Source organism: Mercenaria mercenaria, chromosome 11 (assembly GCF_021730395.1).
Source record: "Mercenaria mercenaria strain notata chromosome 11, MADL_Memer_1, whole genome shotgun sequence".
In the NCBI taxonomy this organism is placed as follows: domain Eukaryota; kingdom Metazoa; phylum Mollusca; class Bivalvia; order Venerida; family Veneridae; genus Mercenaria; species Mercenaria mercenaria.
Window position 1 is genome coordinate 27,694,649 of NC_069371.1, and position 17,497 is coordinate 27,712,145.

The 17,497-nt window shown below is 36.6% G+C and overlaps 1 protein-coding gene across 9 annotated transcripts in view; it reads left to right on the forward strand.

Moving 5' to 3' along the window:
• The window catches only part of LOC123530832 (tyrosine-protein phosphatase non-receptor type 4-like), a 149,325-nt gene extending 135,668 nt beyond the window's left edge, over window positions 1-13,657 (forward strand). For all 9 annotated transcript variants that reach the window (XM_053518788.1, XM_053518785.1, XM_053518783.1 and 6 more), the window contains 6 exons: window positions 1,907-2,038; window positions 2,712-2,855; window positions 3,200-3,348; window positions 3,710-3,845; window positions 8,251-8,296; window positions 9,284-13,657. In XM_053518788.1, the coding sequence (XP_053374763.1) occupies window positions 1,907-2,038; window positions 2,712-2,855; window positions 3,200-3,348; window positions 3,710-3,845; window positions 8,251-8,296; window positions 9,284-9,324 (648 nt within the window). In that variant the 3' untranslated portion in view covers window positions 9,325-13,657. The remainder of the gene's footprint in view (window positions 1-1,906; window positions 2,039-2,711; window positions 2,856-3,199; window positions 3,349-3,709; window positions 3,846-8,250; window positions 8,297-9,283) is intronic.
• Window positions 13,658-17,497: the final 3,840 nt, after the last annotated feature.

Consider the following 17,497-nt stretch of genomic DNA (forward strand, 5'->3'; position numbering starts at 1 on the left):
AAAGACCTTGTCCGGAGCATATCTTCTACATGCATGGAGGGATTTTGAAGAAACTTGGCACAGTTGTTCACCATCATGAGACGGAGTGTCATGCGCAAGAACCGGGTCCCTAGGTCTAAGGTCAAGGTCACACTTAGAGGTCAAAGGTCAAATTCAAGAATGACTTTGTCCGGAGCATATCTTCTTCATGCATGGAGGGATTTTGATGAAAGTTGGCACAATTGTTCATCATCATGAGACGGAGTGTCATGCGCAAAAACCAGGTCCCTAGGTCTAAGGTCAAGGTCACACTTAGAGGTCAAAGGATACAAGAATGAAAAATTCAAGAATGACTTTGTCCAGAGCATATCTTCTTCATGCATGGAATGATTTTGATGTAGCTTGGCACAGTTGTTCACCATAATGAGAGGGAGTGTCATGCGCAAGAACCAGGTCCCTAGGTCTAAGGTCAAGGTCACACTTAGAGGTCAAAAGATACAATAATGAAAACTTTGTCCGGAGCATATCTTCTTCATGCATGAATGGACTTTGATGTAGCTTGGCACAATTGTTCACCATCATGAGACGGAGTGTCATGCGCAAGAACCAGGTCCCTAGGGGTAAGGTCAAGGTCAGACTTAGAGGTCAAAGATACAAGAATGAAAACTTTGTCCGGAGCATTTCTTCTTCATGCATTGAGGGATTTTGATACAACTTGGCACAGTTGTTCACCATCATGAGACGGAGTGTCATGCGCAGGAACCAGGTCCCTAGGTCTAAGGTCAAGGTCACACTTACAGGCCAAGATCAGATACAAGAATGACTTGTCCGGTGCATTTCTACTTCATGCATGGAGGGATTTTGATGTAACTTGGCCCAATTGTACACCATCTTGAGACGGAGTGTCATGCACTGGTCCCTTCTTTTGAATTACTTCCCTTTGCTGTTACTATAAATAGCTTATATTCTAACTTTTTCATTACAAGTCGTAGGGAAAAATCGAGACCACTTTTCTGTAGTACAACATGCATGTAACATCCAATTCTGAGGTGTATTTTGAGCTATCTCTACCTAGTAAGGATTTTTGTGTGGACTTAGAATTTTTTTGGGGGGGGGGGTTTTTTTTTTTTTTTTTTTTTTTTTTTTCTTTAAAGATTAACTTCCCTTAGTTGTTACTATAAATAACTTACATTGTAATTTTTTTATAATTGACCGTAGGGAAAAACCAAGACCACTTTTCTGTGGTACAACATTGATGTTACTTTCAAATTTTGGGTGTATTTTAAGGTATCTTGACCTGGTAATGATTTTTTTTTTGTGGACTTAGAAAAATAAAAGAATTACAATAATTTCTAAAAAAAAAAACAACATTGTAAACAACTAGAAAATTAAAATTCCATTTGCAAATACAGGTGCTAATGTAAAGAAATTTGCTGTGACGGGCGTATATTGTGACATTCTGGCACTCTTGTTTGATATTAAAGTTATCAGTACAGGGTATTTTATTTCTATTTATTTTTTTGCCAGTTTTCAAAGGTTATCATTGCCTTCAACGATCATATTGAACAAATAAATCTGGAAATTGCCCTGTTTATCTGATGGTTAGAAGATTTGTTCAACACTTAAGTAGCTCTTTTTGGTCTTGTTTAAAGACAAGGTAAAAATTGCAGGTGACTTTGTCATTTTACACACCCATAAATTGTGTTGTTGGAAATTTATAGGTGTTTTATGTTCTACTGTCTGTCATCTTATCACAACAACAATGTCTTTGAACAATGTTTTAGACAGGCCAGAAATTTACATCTTTCAAATGAAGCAGTCCTTAGCTCATAAGCATGAAAGTTTTCCCCTTTCTCAAACAAGGATTCTTTGGTGAATTAACTGTTTTAACTGATAACATGTTTAATATTTGTATTTACATTTACAGATGGAAATCCCAGTGTCCGGTATATTGAACCGGTATATAGCTGCTCAGGGTCCGTTACCGACAACGTGTATAGACTTCTGGCAGATGGTCTGGGAACAACAATCTACACTAGTCGTCATGCTTACTACCAAGGTACTGTAAAATCATAAATATTCATGGGGGACTAGTTTTCTTGTATTTTGTTATTGAGGCAATCCTCGAAATTTAATCCCAACCAACAATTAAATTACGACGTATTTTATGCTGAAAATTGCTATTTCCGTGAAATAGCTGGGTTTTTTAAAACAAAATTCACAAAATTTTGTGCCCACTATATTAAATGGTTTCACAGTATGTACTTTACATCCTCTAGCCTTGACTGCACTGTATTGAAAAATTAATAGAACTTCTTATGAGACTTGAAGTTAGGGTATGAAAAATGGGTATAACAAGTTGAACTTAACCCTAGTATTGTGGAATCATTAATTTATTTGCGAGGTAGGCCTAACCCTTACCATGCTGGAAACAATTTATTCTGCCTTTGCGACCAGTGTAGATCATTATCATCCTGCACATCCGTGCAGTCTGATCATCATTTTCACTGTTCACCATTCAGTCAGTATCTTTTTGGTAAGCACCCCTTCTAACAGTTAATGGTACTGTCCAAATTGAAAGATGGACAAGTTCATTATAGAAATTAAGCAGGGTAAGGGTTAACCTTTCATGTATGCATCAGTTGATGAAATTTAGTACTGAGGAACAACAAAATAATTCCCATGTTCAGCTGTTATCTACAGTATTATTTTGTTCTTTGGTGAAATTGTAGGTGGAGCGTGGTCGTATAAAATGTCACCAGTACTGGCCCGACCTGTACGAGACCTCAGATTACGGCCATCTACAGATCACATGTGTGAAAGAGGAGGAGTCAGCCTCATTTGCATTTAGGGAATTTAATTTAACACATGTAGAGGTAAGTGTTGTATTGTTGTATTGATCACATTTCAGGAAAAGTCTACATGGTTATGTAATACACTTGTTATCAAACTTACTTTCAGGTTGACATGTTAGATCACTTTTCTTGCCTACCGTTAATATTATTGCAACATTTTCTAAGAAACTGTAAATTAAAAATCTGTCATACACTTTGACATCATAGTATGAGATTAGATTGTAATGTCTGTATGCACCAACTTTGAAATGTCAGAAACTGGTTCATGACAAGCGACATGAGACAAGAATATATTATATTGGTATTTAATTTAGAATTAATGTGACATGTCTGGTATGTAAGATTTTCCATTTATGTAATTTCAGTCCCAGGAAGAGAGGCATATATCTCACATGCAGTATATTGCATGGCCAGATCATGGTGTACCAGATGATCCCGCAGATTTCCTTGACTTTGTACAGAAAGTACGGCAAAAACGGGTCGGTCTTGTAGAACCCTCAATAGTCCATTGTAGGTAGGTATCGTATACTGTTGCTAGTGTTTAAGCAGCATATATAATCACACACTTGTACTTACTGTATATGGGTAGGAAACATTTTGGCAACTTTGATTCAAAACATGGCCCCAAAATGACTGCTTTTCAGGGTTTTGTTTAGAAATTTTCAACATTTGATTCATGCATAAGATACCTTTCAGTATGCTTTTATCATTTATATAAGGGTAATTTCAATTGAGTTTGTTAACCTTTTTGAGGATATATTTGTAAATAATGACATTTCTATTGTCTTTATAGGGTTTTGATACAAATTGTCTTGTTTTGACTACGAGGTTTGTTTTGATTATTTCAATGTTGTGTATAATTTATATATTTACAGTGCTGGTATAGGTAGAACTGGTGTATTAATCACCATGGAAACAGCAATGTGTCTTATAGAAGCTAATCAGCCTGTATATCCATTGTCTATAGTTAGGCAGATGAGAGACCAGAGAGCAATGTTAATACAGACTCCGGTATGTGAACCTAACTGTAGATGTATTAACCTAAAATAAGGCATAGTCTTCATATTTAAGGCAGACATGGGCTTTAAGAAATGAATGGTAGTTTGGTATTTGCTTTTACGGTGTGAGGAATATGGGCATTTTTCAGTTTTAAAGGCCTACATGTAAACTTGAATCATGTCAATGTATTTCATATACATATGGAAAGCACACCAACTGCAACTTATTTTTAGCTCACCTGTCACAAAGTGACAAGGTGAGCTTTTGTGATCCCGCGGTGTCCGTCGTCCGTCTGTCAGTCCATGCGTGCGTCCGTCCGTCCGTAAACTTTTGCTTGTGACCACTCTAGAGGTCACATTTTTCATGGGATCTTTATGAAAATTGGTCAGAATGTTCATCTTGATGATATCTAGGTCAAGTTTGAAACTGGGTCACGTGCGGTCAAAAACTAGGTCAGTAGGTCTAAAAATAGAAAAACCTTGTGACCACTCTAGAGGTCACATTTTTCATGGGATCTTCATGAAAGTTAATCAGAATGTTCATCTTGATGATATCTAGGTCAAGTTCGAAACTGGGTCAGGTGCGGTCAAAAACTAGGTCAGTAGGTCTAAAAATAGAAAAACCTTGTGACCACTCTAGAGGTCACATTTTTCATGGGATCTTTATGAAAGTTGGTCAGAATGTTCATCTTGATGATATCTAGGTCAAGTTCGAACCTGTGTCACGTGCCGTCAAAAACTAGGTCAGTAGGTCTAAAAATAGAAAAACCTTGTGAGCTCTCTAGAGGCCATATATTTCACAAGATCTTCATGAACATTGGTCAGAACGTTCACCTTGATGATATCTAGGTCAAGTTCGAAACTCAGTCACGTGCCGTCAAAAACTAGGTCAGTAGGTCAAATAATAGAAAAACCTTGTGACCTCTCTAAAGGCCATATTTTTCACTGGATCTGTATGAAAGTTGGTCTGAATGTTCATCTTGATGATATCTAGGTCAAGTTCGAAACTGGGTTACGTGCTATTAAAAACTAGGTCAGTAGGTCTAAAAATAGAAAAACCTTGTGACCTCTCTAGAGGCCATATATTTCATGACATCTTCATGAAAATTGGTCAGAACGTTCACCTTGATGATATCTAGGTCAAGTTCGAAAGTGGGTCACGTGCCATCAAAAACTAAGTCAGTAGGTCAAATAATAGAAAAACCTTGTGAGCTCTCTAGAGGCCATATTTTTCATGGGATCTGTATGAAAGTTAATCTGAATGTTCATCTTGATGATATCTAGGTCAGGTTCGAAAGTGGGTCACGTGCCATCAAAAACTAGGCCAGTAGGTCAAATAATAGAAAAACCTTGTGACCTCTCTAGAGGCCATACTTTTGAATGGATCTCCATAAAAATTGGTCAGAATGTTCACCTTGATGATATCTAGGTCAAGTTTGAAACTGGGTCACGTGCCATAAAAAGCTAGGTCAGTAGGTCAAATAATAAAAAACCTTGTGACATCTCTAGAGGCAATACTTTTCATGGGATCTGTATGAAAGTTGGTCTGAATGTTCATCTTGATGATATCTAGGTCAAGTTTGAAACTGAGTCAACTGTGGTCAAAAACTAGGTCAGTAGGTCTAAAATTATTAAAATCTTTTGACCTCTCTAGAGGCCATATTTTTCAATGGATCTTCATGAAAATTGATCTGAATGTTCACCTTGATGATATCTAGGTCAGTTTCGAAACTGGGTCATGTGCGGTCAAAAACTAGGCCAGTAGGTATAAAAATAGAAAAACCTTGTGACCTCTCTAGAGGCCATATTTTTCATGAGATCTTCATGAAAATTAGTGAGAATGTTCACCTTGATGATATCTAGGTAAAGTTCAAAACAGGGTCACGTACCTTAGAAAACTAGGTCAATAGGTCAAATAATAGAAAAACCTAGAGACCATATTTTTCAATGGATCTTCATGAAAATTGGTCAGAATTTTTATCTTGATAATATCTAGGTCAAGTTCAAAACTGGGTCACATGAGCACAAAAACTAGGTCACTATATCAAATAATAGAAAAAACGACGTCATACTCAAAACTGGGTCATGTGGGAAGAGGTGAGCGATTCAGGACCATCATGGTCCTCTTGTTCATATTTACAGTTTTTTGTTTTTTGTCTCATTTGCAATGTTTCAGTTGCTGTAAGTGTTTAACATTATAATTACTTCATTGTCACAATCCTATACTATCTGCGGTTGGTTGAAACAGCAAACATTTTAATAAAACGTCTCAAGCAGGGCTCTCAGTAGGAGGCATCATTTAAAGTTAACTTATCTCACATTACAATGTGCTGTATGTATTGTGACCTTTGAAGGCTCCAACGTTTGGGGTCACTATCATTTAAGGAATTGCATCAAAGGAAATGCATTTGGACTTCAAATACTTATATCGTGAAATCTGGAAGAATTCATTTGGATATGAGAGTCAGTTTGATGTTTGAATGTGAAAAAAGATGACTCTAAATTTTTAGCCCACCATCATCAGATGGTGGGCTATTCAAATCACTCTGCGTCCGTGGTCCGTCGTCCTTCCGTCCGTCCGTCCGTCCGTCCTTCCGTCCGTTAACAATTTTTCGTTATCGCATCTTCTCAGAAACTACCGGGGAGATTTTGACCAAACTTTGTGAGAATGATGTATTGGTACCCTAGTTGTGTCCCGCTGAAAATCAGACTGGTTCAACAATTTTTTAGTAAGTTATGGCCCTTTGTTTATTTCTATAATTTACATAGATTTATATAGGGAAAAACTTTGAAAATCTTCTTGTCCAAAACCACAGAGCCTAGGTCTTTGATATTTGGTATGAAGCATCATCTAGTGGTCCTCTACCAAGATGATCCAAATTAAATTCCTTGGGGTCTAATATGGCCCCGCCTCGGGGGTCAAATGGTTTATATAGACTTATATAGGGAAAAACTTTGAAAAACCTCTTGTTCAAAACCACAGGGCCTAGGGCTTTGATATTTTGTATATGACATCATCTAGTGGTCTTCTACTAAGATTTTTCAAATTATCCCCCTAGGGTCAAATATGGCCCCGCCCCAGGGGTCACATGGTTTACATAGACTTATATAGGGAAAAACGTTGAAAATCTTCTTGTCCAAACCACAAAGCCTAGGGCTTTGGCATTTGTAATGTAGCATCATCTAGTGGTTCTCTACCAAGTTTGTTCAAATTATCCCCCTAGGGTCAAATATGGCCCCGCCCTGGGGGGTCACATGGTTCATAGACTTATATAGGGAAAAGATTTTAAAATGTTCTTGTCAATAAACTACAACATTCAACTTTGGACCACATGTATGGTTTTGAGTGGCAAGATGAACCTTGACATGAGTTGACCTTGATTTTGACCTAGTGACCTACTTTCACACTTCTGTAGCTACAGCCTTCAAATTTGGACCACGTGCATAGTTTTGTGCACTGAAAAAAACTTTGACCTTGATTTTGACCTACTGACCTACTTTCACATTTCTCAAGCTACAGCCTTCAAATTTGGACCACATGCATAGTTTTGTGTACCGAAACAAACTTTGAACTTTACATTGACCTAGTGACCTACTTTAACATTTTTGAAGGTACCGGCTTCAAATTTGGAACACATGCATAGTTCTGTGTTCCGAAATAAAATTTGACCATGATTTTGACCTAGTGACCTACTTTCACATTTCTCGAGCTACAGCCTTCAAATTTGGACCACTTGCATAGTTTTGTGTACCGAAATGAACTTTGACCTTAAGATTGACCTAGTGACCTACTTTCACATTTCTGCAGTTACAGGCTTCAAATTTAGACCACATGCATAGGATTGTGTACCGAAACAAACTTTGACCTTGACATTGACCTAGTGACCTACTTTCACATTTTTGAAGGTACAGGCTTTAAATTTGGACCACGTGCATAAATTTGTGTTCTGAAGTGTAATTTGACCTTGATTTTGACCTAGTGACCTACTTTCACATTTCGTCCTTGAAATTGATCTAGTGATCTACTTTCACATTTCTCAAGCTACAGCTTTCGAATTTGGACCACATGCACAGTGTTGTATACGGAAATGAAATTTGACCTTGAGCTAGTCAGTAAGTCTTAAAATTTGGAAGACTCAAAAATGGCACCTTGGTGGGCGCCAGGATCACTCTGTGATCTCTTGTAATAGAAAAAAAAATTGTTTTAATTTATTTCATATATAGATACAGTTAAATTACTTTTCCAATACTGATTATTTGACTGGTTCAAAATCAGAACTGTTGTTATTCGGTGTAAGGAACCTATAAAAATGCAAATGTTTAAAATATAGTAAGGTAGATTGTCAAATTTGTTTGTTGTTTGTTCATTGGTTATCAGTAGATGTCTATGTAAACTGTATATCTTTCTAATTTTTCAGAACCAGTATAAGTTTGTATGTGAGGCAATCATTAGATGTTATAATGGTAAGATTTCCTTTTACTTTCATGACTTGAATAACTGTACAGTACAAACATTTGTGTAGAAATCAGTTTCTTTGCAGACTTTAGCTACAATTAAAATCGGAACATCAAGTGAGCTCAGGGATTTATCTTTACTGTATTTCTCACAGTCAGTGAAAATAAATACTAGTTAAAGTGTAATTGCTATAAATAGCTTTGTTTTTCCTACAAGCTGGTCATATATTGCAATGGTTCTGCCACACAGACAATTTCCTATTTAAGATTTATAGATTTAAGCCATGCCAAAGTTAAGCTTGTCAAAATATGCTAGTCAAAAAAAGGGATCGGTGCTTAGGCAAAAAAAAATCTTTTGACTCTAGAAACTCTTTCCTCGTAGATTCTAGTTCATTTGTATTTTCTCCATGTTTTGCCAGTTAAGCTTTTAATCAAAAATATGTAAGTTGTTCGTTTTCAAAACATTTATATGCAGACAGTAACTGCTTTTTTATTGCATAAATATTTCTGTCCATTTTATTAATATCTTCTATATTCAGACATTGGCGTCATTAGGGATATGATTTACTCTTAGAATTAATTCAGAAGAGTAAGAATTATGCAAATAATTTGCAATAAACCACTGCTGATACCAAACGTATTCAGATTTTAGCAAAATGACAAGCAAGAATGGAAAACAAGTCGAACATTTTTGACAGTAGATATGTTTGTGGTGATGGATTTTACTCTGATTTCATCCAGTATTTTAGTTATGTACTGTAAGTCATTTGGCCCACTAGCGTTTTGTATTACAGAACAGTATAAACTAGTTCACCACACACATTTGAGTAATACCGGTACACAACCTCCCCTCATAACAAAATAAACCCTTGAATGTCAAACTCCTGACTGTTTATCAGAATTAGCTGTCATTTCTCAGACATGATTTTTTGAAAGCAAAATGGTTTTGAATTGTTGAAAAGTTCTATATTGTTTTTTTTTTTTGTTATTTTGCAGAGGGAATAGTAAAACCTTTACCAGAGTACCAACAGAGATGATAGCAAGCTTGGTTGTGGTGTGAAATACTGCTGTCAAGTACATTCTAGCATTTTCGTATGTAAAGGGACATCACTCTTGCCCTCATAGTCATTACATGACTCAGCATTTTTAGACTGAACGCTGTGTTTGGTGCCAGTTCAGTCAAAGACTTTACCTTATGGAAAAGAGGCTGGAATTGTTGATTTTTTGTAGTGTATGGCATTATGACATGTGACTTTTTTGTGACACATTGTTGCATAGAATATTGCCATGTAATTCACAGATAAATACTGAATTAAAATTTTGTGATCATTCCAAGGTAGATTGTGTATGTCCTTGATGCAGGCCAGATCTGTGTACCTAGAAGTTTGGAGTTAATGAAACAAACTTCACACTGAAACTGATCAGAAAAGAAATGCAGGTGGATCTTGAAAATGAAAAACAAACTAAATTACATGGAAACTGACAGACAGTGGAAGGATATTATCAAAATAAATAATATTCATAGAGCCAAGTTTTCCACAGTTGCCTAGATATTATTTACATGGCAATAATGGGTTTTGATACATGTTTATTCCTAAACTTTTGTATAGACAAAGTGGAGGATTTTTTTTCATGCATTGGAGTGGATACTAGTGAGACACAAACGTACCCTGGGACTTTACACAAGACTTGTTATTATAGATTAAAAAAATGGTTGTGCAAAAGTTATTTGTTGAAAACTACATGTATTGTGTATATGTACATAGTATTTATATGTTGATCATTGTAAAGTATTAAAGATATTTCAGTGAGGTAATTACATAAGGTTTAAAATGTACTTGTTTCCAGTCAGTATTTTACCAGTTTGTAAAAGTTACCTCCCCTGTACCATTATCTTCATATCTGATCAGATCAGAGTTCTCCTTCGATTTTGTTTTATTGCCAAGTTCCATATTTGCCAAAGACGTTAAAAGTTGGAATTGATTACTGATTTTTAAAGGAGGGTTTCTAGGAGTACTACAGTTTTGTACTGCCTTTCCATTTATTGAAAAAGTAGCTAGAATACTAGATTTTGGCCGCAGCATTAGAAAACCAACATAGTGTTTGTGACCAGCATGGATCCAGACCAGCCTGCGCATCCGATGAGAAACTGTTAGTGAACAGCATGGATCCTGACCAGACTGTGCAGATGCACAGGCTGGTCTGGATCCATGCTGGTCGCAAATGCACTGTGTTGGTTTTCTCATATTGCGGCTCATTTTATGATAAGTCTTCAAATGAAATGTGTGCTAAACAACATTTATGAATTTCTTACATTTTACTAATCGAGAAATTTTTGGATAGTTGATGTAATTCTTTTCTTTGATGAAAATTATGAGAAAACTGGAAACAAACATATTTTTCAAACCTTATGACTTACACTGAACTTGAATGTTTCTCCACAATCTGTCGGTTATGCTTTACATTACGGTTTCGAGTTCTTTGACACATATCAAGTCATTTTAGGGCGGTTTATTCAGTAACATCAGGTGATTATCCTTGGGGAATAAATATGACATGTTGTTAACACATTACCTGGACTAAATGTAAAAATGTGAAGATATACCAGTATTGATGACAATTTTGTACAAAAGGAAATTAAAAAGTGGACACTTACAATTCCGCACAGTGTTTAACAGACCATCTACTAACTTAGAAAATAAAAAGTTATGATTTAACAACTCTCCAGTTTACTTCAAATTTTTCAGAAACAGCCTAAAAACACAAGGTTTAATTTTTGTGTATGTCGAAAATTTGCCAATAAAAGTGATCAGTATATGACTTGTTTAGGTGAAATATACAAAACCATGAAATTTGCAAAAAATGAATCCCTCATGAATATTTTAGATTTTGCAGTATTTATATAAAGTCAGTGTGAACTTAAGGCATTGTATTTTACTCTGATTATTTGATTATTTGGTTTACCACCCTGGAGAATATTAAACTTGCAATTATTAATTTTTGACTTTTTCATATTTAAAGGAGACATGCCTTTACTACGTTTATTTAAAGTATCAGTTAAATTAAATCAAAATATCTTTTAATATTAAGTGCATGGACTTAGAAAAATATTATCTAAATAATATATCATCCATTAACAAAACTGCACAGGTTGTAGGTTTTTCCTGTATGCCGTTGTGTGGGTCTTTACAAAATAAGTATATAAATTGTTTCTGTTTCAAATATTATGGAGACAAAATTTGCAATTAGTTGTGAAGCCTTGAATAATAAAGGCTTTTTATAGGTTATTGAGTAATAAATTTGCAAATTCAAACTGACTGTCATGTCAGAATTTTAGAAATAAATTACTGCAATAATGGGCCATAGATTGCCTGCATTTTCTTAAGTGATACAAAATGTGTACTGGCCTATAACATTTGTGATAACATTTTGTTAAGATTGAATAGCCTTTTCTTATAAGATTGAATAGCCTTATTAGAATTATCATATACTTGATTTTTTTTATAACCATCCTTTCAAAAGTCATTAAGCTTGTGGTATTTTCTTCACGATTTAAAAAGACATTTTTACTGCCATTTTCTTTTTCTATATTTAAAGTTGTATGAAATATAATTGCAGATGTCTGACCCAGCGTTATGTAAAAAAATAAAGATTTCATATTGCTTTGATAGAAAAATTAACTACGAAAGGTTTTACAGGAATGCCTGTAGAGATTTTTTATCAAGTGTATTATGTTTATTTTAGCCTGTACTGTGATCGTCTGTATTTTCATGATTCCATTTGCCTGTTATTTATTTATATCATTTTTCATGTGCATTTGTTAATCTTTTCATCCCAATTATTTGTGCTATGTGTTTCATTGTTGGTTTATGTTTTCACAAAGCATTTAGTGTAGAAGTTAAAATTGTTTCATGTGGTCATTTAAGTACTTAACCCTTACCATGCTTGACACGATTGATTCTGCCTTTGCAACCAGTGTAGATCATGGTCAGCCTGCACATCCATGCAGTCTGATCATGATCTGCACTGTTTGCTATTCAGTCAGTATCTTTTTGGTAAAACCCCTCTTAACAGTTAATGGAACTGTCAAAATTGGAAGATGGACAAGTTCATTATAGAAATTTAGCAAGGTAAGGGTTAAAGTTGTTTTTACGTGGTCATTAAAATACTAAAACAAAGAAATAATTGTAAATAAATGTTAGTCACATTTATTACACTTTTCTCTCTGTTTTAGGAGAGAACACCCTGTCTAACCTTTAATTTGATAATGTACCCTTCTGGATTGTGGAACAGGATTTTCTACTTTAGTCAATAGGGGGTAAGAGATAGGTGATCCGATACTGTTTTGAGCATACTCATTCTACCATCCCTTCTGAATGTGAACTCTTCCTTTTGTGTCTGAAAGATGGGACAAGTATTCCTGTTTTACAGAGATATCTGTAGACTATTTACTAGCCTGTTTTCACACCTTACGTTTTTGTTCATAGGAGCTAACTGGAGGGTATTCAAATTTTTTTATATTTATGCCCCTTGTCTTCTGAAACGGATAATTAGAGCAAGGAAGGAATTTGCTGAGGACTTTAAAGCAGAAAAATATTGTTTAGAATTAAAAAAGATTATCTAGTCTGTAGCCAGAGACTGTTTGCATGCCTGGATAGCTGAAATAGTGGTAAAAGTACTTTAGTAAATTAAAAATCGTTTTAATTAATGTGGATATGACAGGTGTTTGAAATACAATTTTATTTAAAGTTGTCTGAAAGTCACCAGGTCTTACTGATATTTTTCAACAATTTTACCTTTCTCTCTTTTTTTCAGTACATTTAAAAAAGCCTGATATTTTACTAGAACTGTCCGTTATTTTTCACTGGAAATTACATAGCCTTGATTATAGAAATTTTACATTGTGAACAGTAACTCTGAGTCACCCTATATAAGAGAGATAATTTAATGTTTCGAGCAAAAGTTAGGAGTTACGTATATATTTTTCGGTTTAATGCAATTTTATAAGAGCTATTGGCTTGATAGAAAGGAATTGCGATGCTACTCACACTCACTAGTTTAAATTCACATTCTTTAAATAATTGTTTTTGTCTTGTTTTGTAAAATAAAAGTTCTGTTCATTGTATAATAAGCCATCGTGTCATTTTTTATACATACATTCTATAGATTATATATTATATACTGTATATATATCTTGCAGATATTTTGATGAAATTTAATATATGTGTACATGATGTGATTGTGTTAAGTGTACATGAATGTGTATGTATGTACACAACAGTGTACATGAATATTTGACTGACAAGCGTGGTTAATTTTTTTTGCCATGGTCTGAATAAAAGGCAATATTAAAATCTGATACAAAACCTGCTTATGTGTTGTTCATTATTATAATTCAAAGCACCTTTTTTATATTTCCACTTACGAGGGTTATGGATAGGGATATTAGATCACTTGTCCTTCACTACTGTAGGTTTGATACCTTACTTGGGGTGTAGAATTCTTCCATGTGAGGAAGCCATCCAGGTGGTTTACAGAAGGTCTGTGGTTCTACCGGGGTGCCCGACTATACCTGATATATGCCCATCTGTGCCTCTAGGGTCTTCTCCACCATCTGTGCCTCTAGGGTCTTCTCCACCATCTGTGCCTCTAGGGTCGTCTCCACCATCTGTGCCTCTAGGGTCTTCTCCACCATCTGTGCCTCTAGGGTCGTCTCCACCATCTGTGCCTCTAGGGTCGTCTCCACCATCTGTGCCTCCAGGGTCGTCTCCACCATCTGTGCCTCCAGGGTCGTCTCCACCATCTGTGCCTCCAGGGTCGTCTCCACCATCTGTGCCTCTAAGGTCTTCTCCAACATCTGTGCCTCTAGGGTCGTCTCGACCATCTGTGCCTCTAGGGCATGAGGGTCATCTCCGCCATCTGTGCCTCTAGGGTCGTCTCCACCATCTGTGCCTCTAGGGTCTTCTCCACCATCTGTGCCTCTAGGGAGGTCTCCACCATCTGTGCCTCTAGGGTCTTCTCCACCATCTGTGCCTCTAGGGTCTTCTCAACCACCTGTGCCTCTAGGGTATTTTCCACCATCTGTGCCTCTAGGGTCTTCTCCACCATCTGTGCCTCTGGGATCTTCTCAACCATCTGTACCTCTAAGATCTTCTTCACCATCTGTGCCTCTAGGGTCTTCTCAACCATCTGTACCTCTAGGATCTTCTCCACCATCTGTGCCTCTAGGGTCTTCTCCACCATCTGTGCCTCTAGGGTCTTCTCCACCATCTGTGCCTCTAGGGTCGTCTCAACCACCTGTGCCTCTAGGGTCGTCTCAACCACCTGTGCCTCTAGGGTATTTTCCACAGTCTGTGCCTCTGGGATCTTCTCAACCATCTGTACCTCTAGGATCTTCTTCACCATCTGTGCCTCTAGGGTCTTCTCAACCATCTGTACCTCTAGGGTCTTCTCCACCATGTGTGCCTCTAGGGTCTTCTCAACCATTTGTACCTCGAGGGTCTTCTCCACCATCTGTGCCTCTAGGGTCTTCTCAACCATCTGTGCCTCTAGGGTCTTCTCAACCATCTGTACCTCTGGGGTCTTCTCCACCATCTGTGCCTCTAGGGTCGCCTCCACCATCTGTGCCTCAAGGGTCTTCTCCACCATCTGTGCCTCTAGGGTCTTCTCCACCATCTGTGCCTCTAGGGTCTTCTCCACCATCTGTGCCTTTAGGGTCTTCTCCACCATCTGTGCCTCTAGGGTCTTCTCCACCATCTGTGCCTCTAGGGTCTTCTCCACCGTCAAAAGCTGGAAAGTTTCCATATGGCCTTCATTTGTTTAATCAATGTGATGTTAAACCCAACCAAAAAACCAGAGATGGGGGGATGTATATAGATTTATCCTTATCTGATTGTCCTTTCATTGTCTATTCGTCCATCTGTCTGTGCATCACAGGTTTGTGTCACATGCTGCTGAAAAAGTCATTTTCTTGAGACATGAAACATTACAAAAATATTAATAAATAGGATTGTTCTAGGGTTTTGTTTATGAATTCTCATATAGTAACAGCAGAGTTATGGACTTTCAACTTTTTTCGCATACCACTTAGAAGTATAAAACTAAGAAACATGAAAGTTTATGTGATGTAGTGTATATAGGGCTGCTAATGAACTAATAAGAAACTTTACATGTATATTGAGCAAGAGAAGCTGTACACAATACTTTCACTCGGTAACAAAACAGTTATAGCCTATGAACTAGTAATTTAAATTTATGTTACAACATGCCAAAACATCATATGATATACATACATCAAACTTCACAGACATGATAATTAGTATGTGAAATTTTGCATCTTTGGTTTCATGTGCACGGCCACCCAGTAAAAATGGTTATTGCCCTTCATAAGTCTAAATAATTGTGTTGTATGCACTGCTGAAACTGTTGTTCGCACAGAAACTCCTCAAACTTCACAAAAGTAATCAGCTTTGAAGTTACACAATATATATTGAATAGGCATGATGCATTGTAATATCGTCCTCTAGATTTAAGGACATTTGCTTCAGTTTCTTTATGAGAGTTGGGGCAAAAACCCAAATAATAGAATTTGTTCAAACTTTGTATATGAACACAGTTTCATGTTAGAAACAGAAAAATGAAAAAACAATCGTAGGTCACCGTGCTTGTTTAGGAGTTACCTGCCCTTAAAACTGGATTTTTTTCTTTAAATTTGCATATTGAAGGGCACATAACTCCTGAAGAAGCAAGGTAACCTCGATTTTTTTTTCATAATTCTGTTTGTAATACGACACTGTGTTCATTGCATATACAAAGTTTGAACAAATTCTATTATTGGGAAATTTTTTACCCAAAGCTGCCGCATACATCCTTCACTCCAGATCCTTCTTATAGTTCTCAAATTATGCTCTGGACAAACTTTTTTTCACAGAAGGGGAGATAATTCAAAAATGGGGTTAGCTAGAGTTACGGTTCTTTGACACTGCACTTCCTTTCGCTGACCTCTATCAATATGTAAAATATCAAGTCAATCTCTTTCATAATTTTGAACTTAGGCTCCGGACAAGCTTTTTAGCTCACCTGTCACATAGTGACAGGGTGAGCTTTTGTGATCGTCAGTCGTCTGTCCGTCCACAATTTCTTGTGAACATGATAGAGACCACATTTTGCAAGCAATTTTGATCAAACTTGTACAAAACTTGTATTGGCATGATATCTCGGTTCCTTTCGAAAACTGGCCAGATCCCATCATGGGTTCTAGAGTTATTGCCCCTTAAAGGGCCAGAATTTGCGTGCGTGTGTCAACAATTGAGTGGTTTCATTTATGATTTTATTTTAACCAAACTTGCACACAACTTGTGTCAACATAAGATCTTGTTTCCTTTCTTGAACTGGCCAGATCCCATTATGGGTTCCAGAGTGATGGCCCCTGAAATGGCCAAAATTAGCTATTTTGACCTTGTCTGCACAATAGCAGCTTTATTTATGATTTTATTTTAACCAAACTTACACACAACTTGTATCACCATAAGATCTTTAGTCCTTTCTTGAACTGGCCAGATCCCATTATGGGTTCCAGAGTGATGGCCCCTGAAATGGCCAAAATAGCAGCTTTATTTATGATTTTATTTTAACCAAACTTGCACACAGCTTGTACCACCATAAGATCTTGGTTCCTTTCTTGAACTGTCCAGATTCCATTATGGGTTCCAGAGTTATTGCCCCTGATAGGGCCAGAATTAGCTATTTTGACTTTGTCTGCACAATAGCAGCTTCGTTTATGATTTGATTTTAACCAAACTTGCACACAACTTGTATCACCATAAGATCTTAGTTCCTTTCTTGAACTGGCCAGATTCCTTTATGGGTTCCAGAGTTATTGCCCCTGATAGGGCCAAAATTTGCTATTTTGACCTTATCTGCACAATAGCAGCTTCATATATGATTTGATTTTTACCAAACTTGCACACAACTTGTATCATCATAAGATCTTGGTTCCTTTCTTGAACTGTCCAGATTCCTTTATGGGTTCCAGAGTTATTGCCCCTGATAGGGCCAAAATTAGCTATTTTGACCTTATCTGCACAATAGCAGCTTCATATATGATTTGATTTTCACCAAACTTGCACACAACTTGTATCACCATAAGATCTCGATTCCTTTTTATACGCCCGAAGGGACGTATTATGTTATCGCCTCGGTGTCCGTCGG